The sequence below is a fragment of the Prunus persica genome, chromosome G8 (assembly GCF_000346465.2).
Source record: "Prunus persica cultivar Lovell chromosome G8, Prunus_persica_NCBIv2, whole genome shotgun sequence".
NCBI lineage: Eukaryota > Viridiplantae > Streptophyta > Magnoliopsida > Rosales > Rosaceae > Prunus > Prunus persica.
Genome location: NC_034016.1, coordinates 16,303,588 through 16,318,992, shown reverse-complemented (window position 1 = coordinate 16,318,992; position 15,405 = coordinate 16,303,588). Strand labels below are relative to the sequence as shown.

At 34.8% G+C, this 15,405-nt stretch overlaps 4 protein-coding genes across 4 annotated transcripts; 3 read left to right on the top strand and 1 right to left on the bottom strand.

The window, feature by feature from the left end:
• LOC18767587 lies at positions 2,143-3,233 on the top strand. Its single transcript, XM_020569771.1, has one exon. It carries the CDS (start codon positions 2,331-2,333, stop codon positions 3,081-3,083), a length of 753 nt encoding a protein of 250 aa, XP_020425360.1. The 5' UTR covers positions 2,143-2,330; the 3' UTR covers positions 3,084-3,233.
• Positions 3,331-5,656, bottom strand: LOC18767235 (F-box/FBD/LRR-repeat protein At1g13570). Its single transcript, XM_020553560.1, has 4 exons — positions 5,609-5,656; positions 4,057-4,959; positions 3,783-3,938; positions 3,331-3,644 (listed from the first exon to the last, which is right to left on the bottom strand). The coding sequence occupies exons 1-4, from the start codon at positions 5,654-5,656 to the stop codon at positions 3,366-3,368; spliced, it is 1,386 nt and encodes a 461-aa protein (XP_020409149.1). The 3' UTR covers positions 3,331-3,365.
• On the top strand, positions 6,387-6,926 carry LOC18767512. Its single transcript, XM_007199562.1, has one exon. It carries the CDS (start codon positions 6,387-6,389, stop codon positions 6,924-6,926), a length of 540 nt encoding a protein of 179 aa, XP_007199624.1.
• On the top strand, positions 9,658-15,013 carry LOC18767513 (serine carboxypeptidase-like 17). The gene is made up of 14 exons (XM_007200961.2): positions 9,658-9,962; positions 10,103-10,248; positions 11,717-11,793; positions 11,910-12,032; positions 12,260-12,362; positions 12,448-12,485; positions 12,570-12,671; positions 12,926-13,012; positions 13,101-13,205; positions 13,557-13,628; positions 13,740-13,858; positions 14,227-14,340; positions 14,471-14,525; positions 14,638-15,013. Exons 1-14 carry the CDS (start codon positions 9,799-9,801, stop codon positions 14,719-14,721), a joined length of 1,389 nt encoding a protein of 462 aa, XP_007201023.1. The 5' UTR covers positions 9,658-9,798; the 3' UTR covers positions 14,722-15,013.

The following is a 15,405-nucleotide window of genomic DNA, read 5'->3' as shown; positions in this document are numbered from 1 at the left end:
CCATTAAACCATTTTTACCCAAATTAATTTAGTCATTGGAGTAATCGATTGTGACTGAACAAAGTGGCAATGAATTTTAATGTGTGAATCTGTTGGTAATAGTCCAAAACCAAGCATCAATGGCTTGTGTGGTTACAGAGAGAAAATAAAAGGTATCAATGGCTGAACCCAATACCAAATACGACCGCCAACTCAGGTACTTTTTCTCTTCCTCTCTCTTTCTTGACCGTTTTGTCTTCCTCAAAACTCAAGCTCTTTCTCTTTCTTGACATGAAAATATCCAAGACATGACTTTAATTAAACATTTTTCAGATAAACGACTTGGCATTAGAAATCACTTTTAAAAAAATCATGTTTTCTAAATGAACCCAATTATTATGAACATCTTAGAATCCAACTATTTTTTGCTTTTGTTGTTTGAAAAAGGCTTTAGAATCCAACTATTTTTCCTAGTTATTTTGCCAGCTTTTACACACGAGGTGAGATCCACATGAATATAAGAAGTTGGGGAAAGTAGAGTGTTTGGGAAAGCAATAGTTTCTGAAGCACATTCCTTGTAATTCATCTTTCCCTGTGAGACTTTGTGCTTCCCTGCGAACTTTGTTTCAATAAGGATGTAAATTGGCAAACAAGCTCAGATAAATCTAATTCATAATCGCCAAGCGACTTAAATTTAAACAACATATGCCTCAACAAAGATAACCGAAAGTAATGATACATCGTTCAGAAACATTGGCAGGCATAAACCAAAAAGACTTGTGCCAAACAGTGCAAAAATTCAGTTCTTCAATCAAGTCCTCTTATCTTAGCTGCCAAAGTTCACTGATGAATCATTGCTCAAGAAGATTATCTCTGAATGCATTGAGGCACGTCATAACCGGGTTCAACCAGCGCCAGAGCCCTGACTGAGTCACATGTAAGATAAATAAATGATTTCAATTCAAATATTTATATAAAATCTAATGAAAAGACTCTTACATTCAATTTTAATGAAAAATTCAAAATCTTAAGAAGTGGAGTTTCACATGTTTCAATGTTATCTTAAGAAACCAAAGTTGTCCAAATTGTATTTTTGTTTAAATATTAAATAAAATATATAATCTATATATATAAAGCAAAATGCAGAGAATTGTGAAATATTCAAAATACCAGAAAATGCCCTTGGTTAATGTAAACATTAAGAATTGAAATTATTAATTAAATGAGGATAATATGGTAAATTCATAATTTTTCGTATTTTAAAAAATTAAAATTAAAAGAAAATTCATATAATGAATCCTAATTTTATGGAACACAACTACCTATTATCTTTTTTAATTCTAAAATAAATTGAATAATGAAGTGACTTGTATACTACCTATATATATCTATTGCTGATGTAAATGATAAACACAAGATTCCTCAAGAGATAGAGTCTTCTGCGTATACAAGTTACAACACAATAAATGCCTGAGACCACATTTATAAATTATTTTGTGTACCACATCTTGAATAAAGATAGAATCCACCGATACAATGAGTCATATTTCTATTAGAAATGTGATACATAAAATGATCTAAAATTGTGATACATCTAAAATTATCAAGCTCACCCAAATGAGCACACACGTCTACGAGAATTGAATAATGAATTTCTCAATCGATATGGACAAGTAAACCACTCAAAATTCTTGGTCAATTTCCAGTCCATGAATTTGATTCATAAATATTTATTTCATTAGATTTTTCGTATATGAATTTTTGAACATTAACATGTAGCTTGTGGCCCATGGGTCAGAATTAAATATAAGGTAAGGCTAGTAGAATATCTATGGCCGGCACTAAATCGGATTAACCTTAAATGTTAAAACAACCCAAGTGAGAACTTGTGTGTGTGAAAATTGAATAAGGAATTTTCCCAATCGATAGAGACAGGTGATCCAATCAACCCAATGTAGATGCAAAGTTAGTCAACATAGTCGTCCACTCTCGCATTAAAGTATATTGATAATAAATATGAAAGGGATAACAGCCTTAATTCCCAACTAAAATTTCCTTATTTTCAATACTATCTTAAAGTTAAATCATTTTATTTTCAATATTACTTAAAGGTTTATGGATGAGACACCCAAAAGAAAATTGTGAGAGTATTAGTAGAAAACGAACCCAAAAGAAAAAACGGTCAGCCCCCAACTTCACCATCACCAATAAATCATCCTTCAATTACTATATTGTATGCTTTTGTCACACTCTTCGATTTTGGTCCACTCTGGTGTATATTATATGCTTTTGAACCCTTCACATTCCCATTTGAATTTAAATTTTTTGATATAGTCCACACGTCACAATTAATGATTTTTTTTTTCTCTCTCGGCTTGCCGTTCCAATTAGACTGCTCCCAATGCCTACTTCCAAGAAACAAGTCCAAATCCCAAGTCCCCCACACCTTTATAAACCTACAAACATATCTGCCTCATCAGCTCACAATTCCAAAGCTTCCCATTTCTTTTCTTGTTCGATTTCAATTTTCAACCCATAAACAACATACAACATCTATTTTCATCAAAACCATGAGGAGGACCTCTAGCAAAGCAAAGAAGCAAAGCAAGTTGATGTACATTATTTGTGCACCCATTAGAACTCTGACCAAGGCCAGGAACTTTTACATGAGGGGGCTTGAGGATTATGCTGGCAAGGTGGGTTATGGTGGTGGTGTAAGTGGCTACACTGCCTCACAAGTTCCACACTTGCCCAAGAGCTTCAGTGTCAATTCCTCGAGCTCTAGCGACAATGAGGACTTGAGGCAGCTTCTCAGGACGGCGTCGTCAAGGAAGAGCAATGCAGAGAAAGAAAGCACTGTTAAGTCAGAAGGTAATTCAGATATGCATAGAAGACCAATTGTTAAACAAGCAGCTCAACCCATTGGTAGACAACAAACTATGAATGGGATGGGGATAAGGAGTTACAGTGTTGGGATGAAGATGGGAAGAATTGATGAGGAGATGGCTTGTTCTTTTGAGGAGGATGAAGTGAATGTGAAGGCTGACTTCTATCCAAGAAGTAGAAGCTACGCTGTCAAGAGAAGAAGTGGTGGGTTTGCATAATAAGTGGACGACTTGATTTCTTGATTTTTTTTTTGTGTGAAAAAATGTATGTATTGAAAAGAGTTGAACCAATACTCTCTCTAGTCCACTCAATTGTTTACTTTGGTTCCTTCATTACCAATCGATATTTGGAAATTTAGATTAAAAAAAGTCAAAAATTGTCTCATCAAAGATAATTGGCAGAGTCATAGACATTGTTGAGAAAAACCTACGTACATCACAAATACTTGACCCACATTTCTGCAATAAAGTCCTGTGTTAGCTGCAGAAATTGATGCACGATCATGGGTCCAAGTAGATTATCTCAGCACACAATGAGGCACGCCTAAACAGGAGCAACTTTTTTAAAAGTTCAGAATAACCGTTGTAAGAAGCTGGCTTAACAGTCATCCTCTCAAGCACAGGGGAACTTAGAAGCAGAAATCTGATGAAATCTAGTTCATGTTTGCCACCAGACATGCTTATCATTTTCACACGCTGGAGTTCAGTGAATTGGCAATTCTGATTGTCATCTAACCAAGAGTTCACTTCTCCCACAACATCCCGATCTTCGTGGTGAGCCTAAACAAGATATATAACATCAGAATCATGAACTTCTAGGAAAACAGCTCTGTAATCTACAATATCATGGAGTGCAGTTGTTTTGAAAGTGTGAATTCAACATAGCAATATTGCAGTGGTTGATAGAATGAAACTCACAAAAATTTCAAGTTCTTGTAGGGCAGGGGAGCTTCTCAGAAGGCAAAGAGCTGCTAAAATCTCCTTTAGAGCTTTAAAGCGGATGCTAATAGAAAGAAACTTCAGACATAGGCATGGTTGAGGTAGCTTTCCTGGCAAGCCACGAACAGCCAAATACTGGAGACGCAAAGATGCATAAAACAGCAGACTGAATGAATAAGCTCCAAATTCCCATAGCAGTGTAAATGGTCTTTAAATTAAGTGTGTGAAACCACAAAAACACAATACCAACTACCTTTAAAAAGTTTCTTCCAAATGTGAGCCTTCGAATATGAGGAAAGTGAACAAAAAATTGGACTAAATTGCTGTCAGGAACCTGTCTTAAGTCATCATTGATGGCCAAAGTAATGGAAACATCAGCAAGATTTAAGGTATTCTGAAGATTAACCATCTCAAAAACACCTTCATCAACCTCAACCTCAAGTAATTCTAGTTTCGGTGCATCCATCTTGAGATGACGTAAACCATCGCAGTTTAGCAAACGGAGTGTCTTAAGCAGAGGACAGCAAACAATCAAATTCTTAAACACATCTGGGGCCAAGGTAACATTCTCCATGCAAAGACTCTTCAAACTTCTAAAGCCTTTGAATGTTGATGGAGGCTGTAGCAAGCACCTATATAAGTCTATATGAGTCATATCTTGACAGGAGAAGAAACATAAAGGCATCTCGTAGAGATGACTTTTCCAATTTTCAAGTGTGAACTCTTTGATAGAGTTTCTTGATAGATGAAGAATCCATCGTTCAATATCACTGTTTGCTAGAAAATCATCGGGACGAGAAAGCAGGAAACTGCATATGGGGCCAATGTGAAGTAAGAGTACTTGATCAACGATGTTTGCAAAGGTTGTCTGCTTTACGGTTGATACAGACAGACTATCGAACTTAAGATTTGGAAGCGTAGCCGATTTGTATCTCCACTTTCTTGATAAGACACTTGTCCTCACTGCATCCCTAATTGGCAAAAGTAACAAAATTTTTTCTATAACATCACTTGGTAAGTTGCTAATTTTATCCGTCTTGATCTCCACTTTCGAACGCAACTTGGGTGGTTCTGTTTGGTTCTGAGAACTGTGACCCTTGTGTTTGAGAGAGAGAGAGAGAGAGAGAGAGAGAGAGAGCAAACAGAGTTTAAATTTCTACTCTCATAGAATTACCAAATATTATTAGAACAACAATGCATGGACCATCCAAAAGGCAAATAAATTTTTGTGAAGTGAAAAAAGACTTGAAAGGAAGGTTTTGCTAGTTCATTTTAACAGTACAATGAGAACAACACAATCCACAGGCAAAGTCAAAAAAACTTACCATTTCACTTCACTTTTTTTTATGAAACGAGCGGACCCGATTAGGGTTCGGATACGCAAGGAGAGAGAGAGAGAGAGAGAGAGAGAGAGAGAGAGAGAGACGTAAATAGTAGGCGAGAATGGCGATGGCATGACTTCTTTCCCGCTTATTATATGAATTTTTTTTGTTAATTAATTTAGTTATTTGACTACTCTAAACTTCTTTTTTTGGTCAATAACTACTCTAAACTTGAAAGCTAAGAATTGAATCAATGTGATTGTTGAAGATAAGGATAAGCTAAGAATTTGTATGTCAAAATTTCTCAATTTACAAAGGTAAGTAGTTTTCTAAACTACTTAAAGTTCCTTGTGATATATGTAGAATATATAATATTGAGTTAATCGCTTATGGAGGGAGATGATCAAACCAAACTGGTAACTAAATGGACTCATATTTGTAATGCTACCGTACAAATCAGCATTGCTTCCCCAAGGGCCCAACCTTCCAAATCAAAGCCAATTTGAACGCAGATTTAGTCAACTTAGTCATGCATTCGTACATTAATTACTAGTGATGTAATGTATGGACCCCTATTCTATGACTTCTAATTATTATAAGAAACTATTTATTTAGAGAAAAACAATAATTATATTCATAAATTAGGCATAAAAATCATCAGCTACAAGAGTAAATAGAAATTATTAACTCCAATGACAAATGCGTGCACGAACAATGAACTCACATATTTTTCAATTATTTGATAAACGAAAGATGTTTTTTGTTTTTACCTAACAGAAAATGTTTGTGGTAGAAAAGAAAAAAAAGGGGTAAATAAACCAAAAGATTGGTAAACTTTGTATGACCCGCTCAAATACGCCCCAACTTTGGGGAAGGGTAATCACCCTCGTATTATTAACTTAATATATTATATGCTTTTGTCACGTTGTTTTTGTTTGTCTTATAAATTAATATTTACATGTTTGAACATTTCACATGACCTATATGATTTAAAATTTTTGATAAAGTCCAAAGTCCACACGTCGCAATTAATGATTTTTCTTTTCTTCTCTCTTGGCTTGCCGTCCGATTTAGACTGCTTCTGATGTTACTTCCAAGAAACAAGTCCGAAACCCAGATCCCCCACGCCTTTATAAACCCACAAACATCACCAACTCTCCCTCATCAGCTCACAGTTTCAACATTTTTCAAATCTCCTTTCTTGTTCTAAAATCTCTGCCCAAACCCAATATTCAAAACCGTTCACATCAAATTTTTTACAATGAGGAGCAACGCAAAGAAGCAAAGCAAGTTGATGTACATTATTTGTGCACCCATTAGGACCTTGACCAAGGCCAGGAACTTTTACATGAGGAGCTTGGAAGATTGTGCTAGCAAGGTAGGTTATGGTGGTGGTGGAGTGAGTGGCTACACTGCCTCTCAAGTTCCACGCTTGCCCAAGAGCTTCAGTGTCAATTCCTCGAGCTCTAGCGACGATGAGGACTTGAGGCAGCTTCTCAGAACGGCGTCGTCGAAGAATTCAAAGAGGAATGATGTAGAGAAGAAGAACAATAATAAGCCTGCAGGTGATTTAGATGTGCATAAAAGACCAGTTGTGAGACAAGCAGCTCAACCCATTGCGAGACAACAAACTATGAATGGGATGGGGATGAGGAGTTATAGTGTAGGGTTGAAGATGGGAAGGATTGATGAGGAGAGGGCTTGTTCTTTTGAGGAAGATGAAGTGAATGTTGTGAAGGCTGATTTGTACCCAAGAAGTAGAAGTTATGCTGTCAAGAGAAGAAGTGGTGGGTTTGCATAATTGACGGAAGTGGTAAAATGAAAAAATTTCAAGAAGTAAAACAGTGATTAAGCTTAATTAATATTAGTGAAGGATTTGATTTCTTGATTCTTTGGATGTAAAAAAAAAAAAGTATACATAGGAGAGAGATTGAACCATTTCTCAATTCCTCTATCAACTCCCATTTTTTATTTTGTTTCTAGGCAATTGATATTTGGAAATTTAATTGAAGTTTGCTCCATTTTCTTTCAATTTTTTTTATATCAGATTGATTTGCCAAGATGGAAAGTCAATAATTATCTTTTGGTTTTACTGGGCTGACCCATAGGCCCTGAGCTGGACTAAAAAATTAAGGCCCAAATTAAACCAGCCCTCTTTGTCCAAACATAATAGCTCCCGACATTTTGGATTTGATGCACCAACATTGTATTGAAAACCCAAAATTGAAACTAAAGCCAAGATGCAACAAAAGTTCTAACAAATCAGCGACTGTTTTAAGTTCTATCCCCATAAAATAAAATATGCATCTGCAACGTGCTTCATTGCCTGCACTCTCTCACTGGAGAAAGACTTCCATGAGATGAAGATCACTATTTTTCTATTCTCAGTTAATAATGCTATGATACTTGACGAGTGTGGGTGACATTGAATTCTTCTACTCACAAGGTAAATATGTTACCATTTGTTGGCCAAATCTGCCCATTTGTTACATGTCCTGTTGCAAACTAATGGGTTCATTTTATCTTTCAATACTATGATTGTTACTTTGGTTTTTTTTGGTCTATAGGCCCATTGAAATGGAACTTTTCAGATTACACTGGGACAATATTCCCCGCAGACTTCAATTATTTTGCTTTCGGTGTCACTAATAAATTTAGCACCAAAAAATTCATGGTCAGAAATGCTCTCAAGCCTCTATCCGTATTCAATGTATATTGTACACCTCTCATACATACTGAAACATAAATACAAACTATAAAGGAATGCTGAACTACTCAAACTTACGGTAGAATCAATTGGGGACAATTTAATACCATTTTTTTAGCCTAGCTGAAATATCCCATATTGGAATGTTACAAAAAATCCGGTATTAATTGGCATTATATATATATATATATATATATATTCATAACGATGCACTCTTTTTTGCTGAATCTCTTCCAACATAAAGAAAAATATCACTAAATTAAGAGTTTGTTCATCTTTTTTTATTAATTAAGTTGGTATTGCAGGGGATCAATCACGGGTTTGGTATCAAAGTTCTGGGTTAATTTGATTCACAATAAGAAAAAAAAAAATGTATAAAAGCAAAACAAGAACGATGACCCAGCCAGGGTTCTTAGGAGAATTTATGGCCTAGAAAAATGTTAGAAAGTCCAAAGAATCTTCTCCGGAAAAACAAAACTCCAAAGAAAAAGATATCAAACAAAACAGTACAAAAAAACTGAAGATATTTTCGTTTTTCTTCCTTCTTCAATTATAAGTTATAACCAAGAGAGAGGTAGGTTGGAGAACGGGAAGGGGAAGGTGGTGAAGCTCAATGATAGAAGGGCAAAACAGGAAAACAACATATTGTTTGAACGTGAATTAATATTCTCTGTCGTCATTATGATATTTATACATAAATGTGAAGTATATGTGTATTTTATAGCATATCCTAATATATTTGAATTAGTCCCTAGTGCCAGACCCAAGTTCAGTACTCTAGAAAAATATTATTGTAAGGTATTAAAATAAGGTTACGTTGTGCTATAATATAGATAGACGATAAGATTGATATTTCTCATTTTTATAATGTAATATTATTAAATATTCGTTTATATTAGAACACATCTTTTAATCCAACCATAACACATGACACGTGTTAATTAGTTGGCTTGATCATCATTATGTCGCTGCCCCACCGACTGCCGTTTGACTTGGAAGATGAGATGATTATCCGAATGAATAACCTGTATTTTTGGGCTACTGTAATGACTTAGTGGGAAGAGTGCTTATGTGTGGCTTGATGAGCTTATCCTCTGCAATCAATATGATAACGATGTGGAAAGCGGATAACGTTGATGAGCTTATCCGCTGCTCAATCAATATATTATTCTTTGCGTGATAACTTCTTGCATTTAGGTATACGAGAATCAATCCGTCCGACAACAAGTTCGGCGTAAAAGTTGTGTTTCACATCATGTTCTCTTATCTGCCTGTAACTAAAATAAATAGTGAACAACTACAGAGGTGTTCGCCCGAGTATTATCATCACTTCAGCTGCAGGGCTGTAGAAGAGGACAAAGTCCAAGTAATATTCAATTGGCCCATGTCCATCACATGTTTGTATAGACGTGTACGTAAAACACGTTATTCGTTGTCAACTTTGTCTAATTCAGCGGAAAAAGTTATTGACTTGTAGTTTGTAGACTAATAGTTTCAAGTTCAGTTTGTAGGTTCCACACCCATCACTTATTATTAGAAAGAAACTCTTATACAACAGAAATAATACGTTTTTTTATTCTCAACTAATAAAATAATAACACGTTAAATAAATTTTTATTTATTATTATATTATTGATGGAAAATAAAACACAAGAAAGTTTGTCTTTTTCCTACTATTTGGACTGATGGGAAGTGACAATTATCCTATAGATAATTGAATACAGAGGCATATTGCGGGGTCCGTGACTTTTGTCGTTTTATCATCATGCGTTTGTGGAAAATTAGACTTCAGATTTTGCTCTTATGATTGACATCGAAACAAACCGGATATAACATGCAAGTACATTTTACTAAAAAATAAACCATTTGGGCTATGCGAGAAATGACCGTTGGTCCAGATCCTTTAAACAGTACATGCGCTTAGATTGCATAGTTTCCTACAGAAGAAAGGAAACAAGAAAGGACAATGACCAAAACCAACAGAAGCCTCACGATCTGCATTAGATTATTGTGGCTCTGGAAAAAATCACTTTTGCTGCTACTGCTGCTTCCCAACTTTTGTTCAACGCAGACAATCATCAAGAACTTGCCAGGATTTTCTGGTGACCTCCCATTCAAGCTTGAAACTGGGTAAGTTTCATTTTTGGTTAATGTATTTATGTGTGTACTTAGTTTTTGTTGATGAGCATGAAATAATTAAGGAAAAATGATTGGGATGAGTATAGTGATAATGGATTTTAATTGTTAATTTGTGTCTAAAATCTCTCAAGGTACGTTGGGGTAGGCAATAAGGATGAGCTGCAGCTGTTCTACTATTTCATTGAGTCAGAAAGGAGCCCAGAAAATGATCCTCTGCTGCTTTGGATCACCGGAGGCCCTCGATGCTCCAGTTTTTCTGGCCTCGTTTATGAAAATGGTTTGTATCTCATTCTACACTATTAATTTAAGAATAATGCTAGACTTATCATATTTTTATATCATACTGTGCTCCGCCTTTACGAAGCTCATCAATGTAACAGGCCACCTCTATGAAACAAATCTGAATTTGGCCTAATCCGATCTGATTTGATATAAATATATTTATTTTATCTACTAAATATATATGCACAAATGTAACAATATCGTGAACTTCTTGTAAAAAATACAAATATTTTTCAACTTATTATGTAAAATAATTCGGATTGGTTTATCAGATTCGATATCCAATAATCCAACAAATCATATATGGATCTAGTTGTGAATGATTTGTCGAATTATCGAATCAGATCAGGTTGTAATTTTTTCTTATCTGATCAAATCAAATATAAGGTGATCTGATCCATTTCCGATCCGTTTAGAGCTTGTTACAAATCAATTTGAGCTGGTCCACGAATGCATGTTGGTTGGCGTGATATGGAAAGATGGCCCTGATAAGTAAGTTGTTCAATGGTTACAGGTCCAATACCTTTCAGTCTTACAAGTATAACAAAGGATCCAGTAGAACTTGTTCTGAATCCGTACTCATGGACAAAGGTCCGGAATTTCCAACTCCGGTTGTGGTTATGTGACCGATTGATACATATGGTCATGTCCAGGGTTAGTCTTGAGATTTTGAGGGCCATGTGAAAAACGTAAACTAGAGCTCTCACATAGTATAATATGAAAATACAAAAATAAAATGTCATAACTTAATATCATAAATTAATTTTTTTTATAACTAAAATTCATCAATTAGCATGTAATAACAATCACAAATCAGATTCATAAATTTTTTTAATATTATCATTTGATAAAGTTAAATATTAGTATGTTCGGTAAAAAGATTAAGAGTTCAAGAGAAAGAAGAATGGCATGAATTTCTGTTTTGGTTTTGTTTTCAGTGGAAGAAATTACTTTTGTTTTTTTTTTGTTTTTGTTTTTTCTGTTTTTGTTTGTTTTGCTTTTAGGAGAAAGCTTATGGGTGTGATATATAATGTGCACTAGAAACCAGCTCCACCAAATACAATTTTGTGTCAAATTGTTACATGCTGGAGTGTATATAGAGTTTTTATAATATTAATATATAATATAAAGTAAAAAAAATTTAGGGGTCCTGTGCGGTGATGCCACTTGCACCATCCCAGGGCCACCCATGGTTATGCCTCTGATAATGGGAATATTGAAAGTGCATGCCTATTTTTGTTTTCAGCTAGCTTCACTTTTTTGATATAAAATTAAATGTTAGACTAAAAGTTATGCATATCTAAAAATTCTTGGTTCCACCCTTATTAGGAATTATTTTGAGCAGTATCCATAAATGACATGATTGCTTGACTATCCATCTTAACCATACCATCCCCGATTCGCTCCATTGCCATTCATAGCTTGACTTGACATGATAAGTAAGTTGTTCATATTCATTACAGGTCCAATATCTTTCAGTTTTACAAGTATAACAAAGCATCCAGTAGAACTTGTTTTGAATCCATACTCATGGACAAAGGTCTGGAATTTCCATCTCTTGCTTTTACTTTCCTATATATGAATGGTCATGTGACCAATTGATGCATATGGTTATGCTTCTGAAGATATATTGAAAGTGCGCATTTTTCTTTTTAGTTAGCAAACATAATATTTCTAGACGCTCCTGCCGGGACTGGTTTCTCATACTCCACAACAACAGATGGCTACAACACTAGTGACACCATTCATGCAAAACGAGCTTCTGAGTTTCTTCAAAGGGTGAGCCAAGTTTGCACAAAGAATTTGTTCAGTAAAATTCATAATTTGGGAACTCTTACTGGTTGACAACTTTCATCACAAAACTTAATTTTACACTACTAATGGTTTTCTGATTTCCGTATCACCCCCTTTCCTTATATTTTTCTGGTCACACTATATATATGGCGAGGGGAAAAAACATGAGAATACTAATATGAAGTGTTCTTGCTCTGTAAAATCATGTCCAGTGGCTTTTGACTCATCCCAAGTTTCTTGCAAATCCACTGTACATTTCTGGTGATTCGTACTCGGGGAAGATTGTTCCGATCATTGTTCAAGAGATAACTAATGGTAATTTACAAATACATTGCTGGTGATTCATACTCAGCCAGGATTGTTCTGAGCATTGTGAGGTTGGTGGTTGTTGTTGTTGTAGGTATTGAAGCTGGAATCGGGCCATCTTTGAATCTCGAAGTATGATTCCAAATAGATACCTTATTGTACTTTCAAATTCATGACATTGTTTCAGAAGTTAGTTTTTCTTTTCAATGCATCCAGGGATACATAATTGGCAATCCAGTTACAAATCGAAAAGCGGAATTGAATTCGCAAATTGAATACGCTCATCGCATGGCGCTTATATCAACTAGAATGTTTGAGGTATGTACGTCGCACTTGGTTTCGTTTCAGAGATCAACTTGGTTTCGTTTCAGAGATCAACTTTTCCTTGTAACTTCTGAGCAAAATCATCTAATTAAATTCTGAATATAACTTATAATTATATGAAAAACAAAGGAATCTCTTGATTGATACTACTTATGCAAGATGAACTTTTTGCTAAACTTTTTCATACTCCAATAAGATAATAGATTTAAACTTTGAATTTTACTATTGCTTAATTTATGTTTTTGAAGTCGACCAAAAGGAATTGCAAGGGGGATTACGTAGATGTGGATCCAAACAATGAGCTTTGCCTCATCAATCTTCAAGCTTTCGAGGAGGTATATATGAGCTAGGTAGATGTTCAATATGGTCCAACATGCATGTTTTATCTTCGATTTTAAAATGGTGTGCTTAATGCATTTGCAGTGCATTAGCAGACTTGAGGTGAGTCATATATTGGCACCTGCATGCGCTCCTGGTATCGATGATGACAATTTCTTAAGCTTTCCCTTTCCTGAACAACTGTGTCGGGTAATGTTGCTTCTCTCAAATTCAATGTATATTGACAAGGGTAGATTGCCTTTTGCACCCTTATATAGTTTGAATGAAATTTCACTTTAGTCCATGGCCTTTGAAAAATGCTGAAATAATGGTATAAAGCTATGTAATTGGTTAGAAATATCGGAAAACCGAGCTATATTTTGGCCCCCTTCAACAAGGTCAGCTTCGTCACCGACCTCCGATGCCACTAAATCATATGAGAATGTGAAGAAATGTCCCATATTGGAATGTTTAGAAACCTAGCAAGAGATTATAATGAGTTGGACTAACCTAAAATTGACGTGTTTTAGATGATATATGTGAAATTTTTTGGTTTTGTAGGTAGAGAGGCAACGGTACTCTGAGGTTTGGGCAAATGATATTAATGTTCCTAAAGCTCTCAACATTCGGGAGGTATACATATATACATATATATATATATATGTGTTGCTTGCAATTAAACAGAATATATAACACTTGTGACTATTCGATTAAAAAAAATGACAATTTTACTGTGAGAAATAGGGAACAAAAGCTGAATGGGCAAGATGCAATAGCTCAATACCTTACATAAAAGATGTCCGAAGTAGTGTTGACTATCATCGAAACCTCATGCAAAAATCCCTCCGGGCTTTTGTCTACAGGTAAGATTATAATATTATATTGTTTATATCATTCTTTTGAACTTTTAAGGGTCCACAGGAGTTTTTCTTTTGTAAAAAGATGGTATGAGACATTATGAATTATATTAGGAAAGTGATGGAAACTTTGATGGAAAACGATGAGAAAAGGATGGGGAAAAGCATATATATAATTTTATTTTTCTATATATATCCTCTTATTTTTCCTCCTTGACTTTTGAGAACTAACAGTCTCATTTTTATTGTTAATTAGAATATTATAGTATTGATTTATCTTGTAGTTGCATAAATAAAACCCACAACCACCAAATGCATTAACAAATCTACCTTTTACCACCAAATAATTACAAGTGTTATGGCATCTTCTGCAGTGGGGATCATGACTTGAAAGTTCCCCATATAAGTACAGAGGCATGGATAGAATCCTTGAGCTTGCCAATTGTTGATGACTGGAAACCATGGTTCTCTAACAATCAAGTTGCAGGGTTCGTATTATCTATCTCAGTTTTTATTGTTTTCATGATATATTTTTTTCTTCAGATTGACGTTTTTTCCAGTTAGAAGTTTCACTATCCAATTAACTTCTATTTTTGTTCTCTTTATTCATTATTCCAGATACAGAGTTGGCTATTCGAATGGGGAGTATCATTTGACATATGCCACTATAAAGGCATGATATATAAATATATAGGGTCAATTTGCTTCAATAATAGTGCTATTCGAGAACATTGCTACCGTAATGGATACTTGCCTAACAAATAACTCCATTTGCAATTGTGCAGGGAGGAGGTCACACAGGTCCCGAGTTTAATCCCAGAGAAAGCTTTGATATGATCGAAAGGTGGCTAGAGCATTCTCCTCTTTAATCTATTCTACTACTATGTCAAGATTAATATAAAGGATCTTGAATTATGAGTACTCTCTCTTAATTAAGTCGAATCTGTATTGCTCCAAAGGGTGAATAAATAGACTTTGTAGTAGACTTATCAATGGATCATATTTTGATCTAAATTCGATCTGAATATGTAATTTCATAGGAGATGGATTGGACTTCTCAATTCAATTACAATCCGAATATAGATAATCCGATTATAAATAGATCCGAATATGAATTATAGTGATCCGATATGATAATAATCTAATCCGACTTAGTGTGAAGTACAATGTAGTTTTTCTATGTTTTTCTATGCTTTATAGCTAGTTAAATTAATAATTATGTAAGTTTATTATCTAAACTGCAGCTTTGAAAATTCAATGATTGCTTTATGTTTTCAAAGTCAACAAAAAGGAACTGCAATGGTGACTATGTTGATGTAGATCCAAACAATCCTCCATGCCTCTACAGTATGCAAATTAATTTATATTGACACCATTCTGCCCATCAGAGGAGTATTATAAATGATTTTCCACATTACAAACCACCACCCACTAGGAATCTATTGACGATAACTTCATAGATTTTCCCTTTCCCAAACAAATGTGTCGGGTAAATCTCTCCTCCCTATCAAACACTCTCATACACTTAAAATCATTATATCATATTAAATACT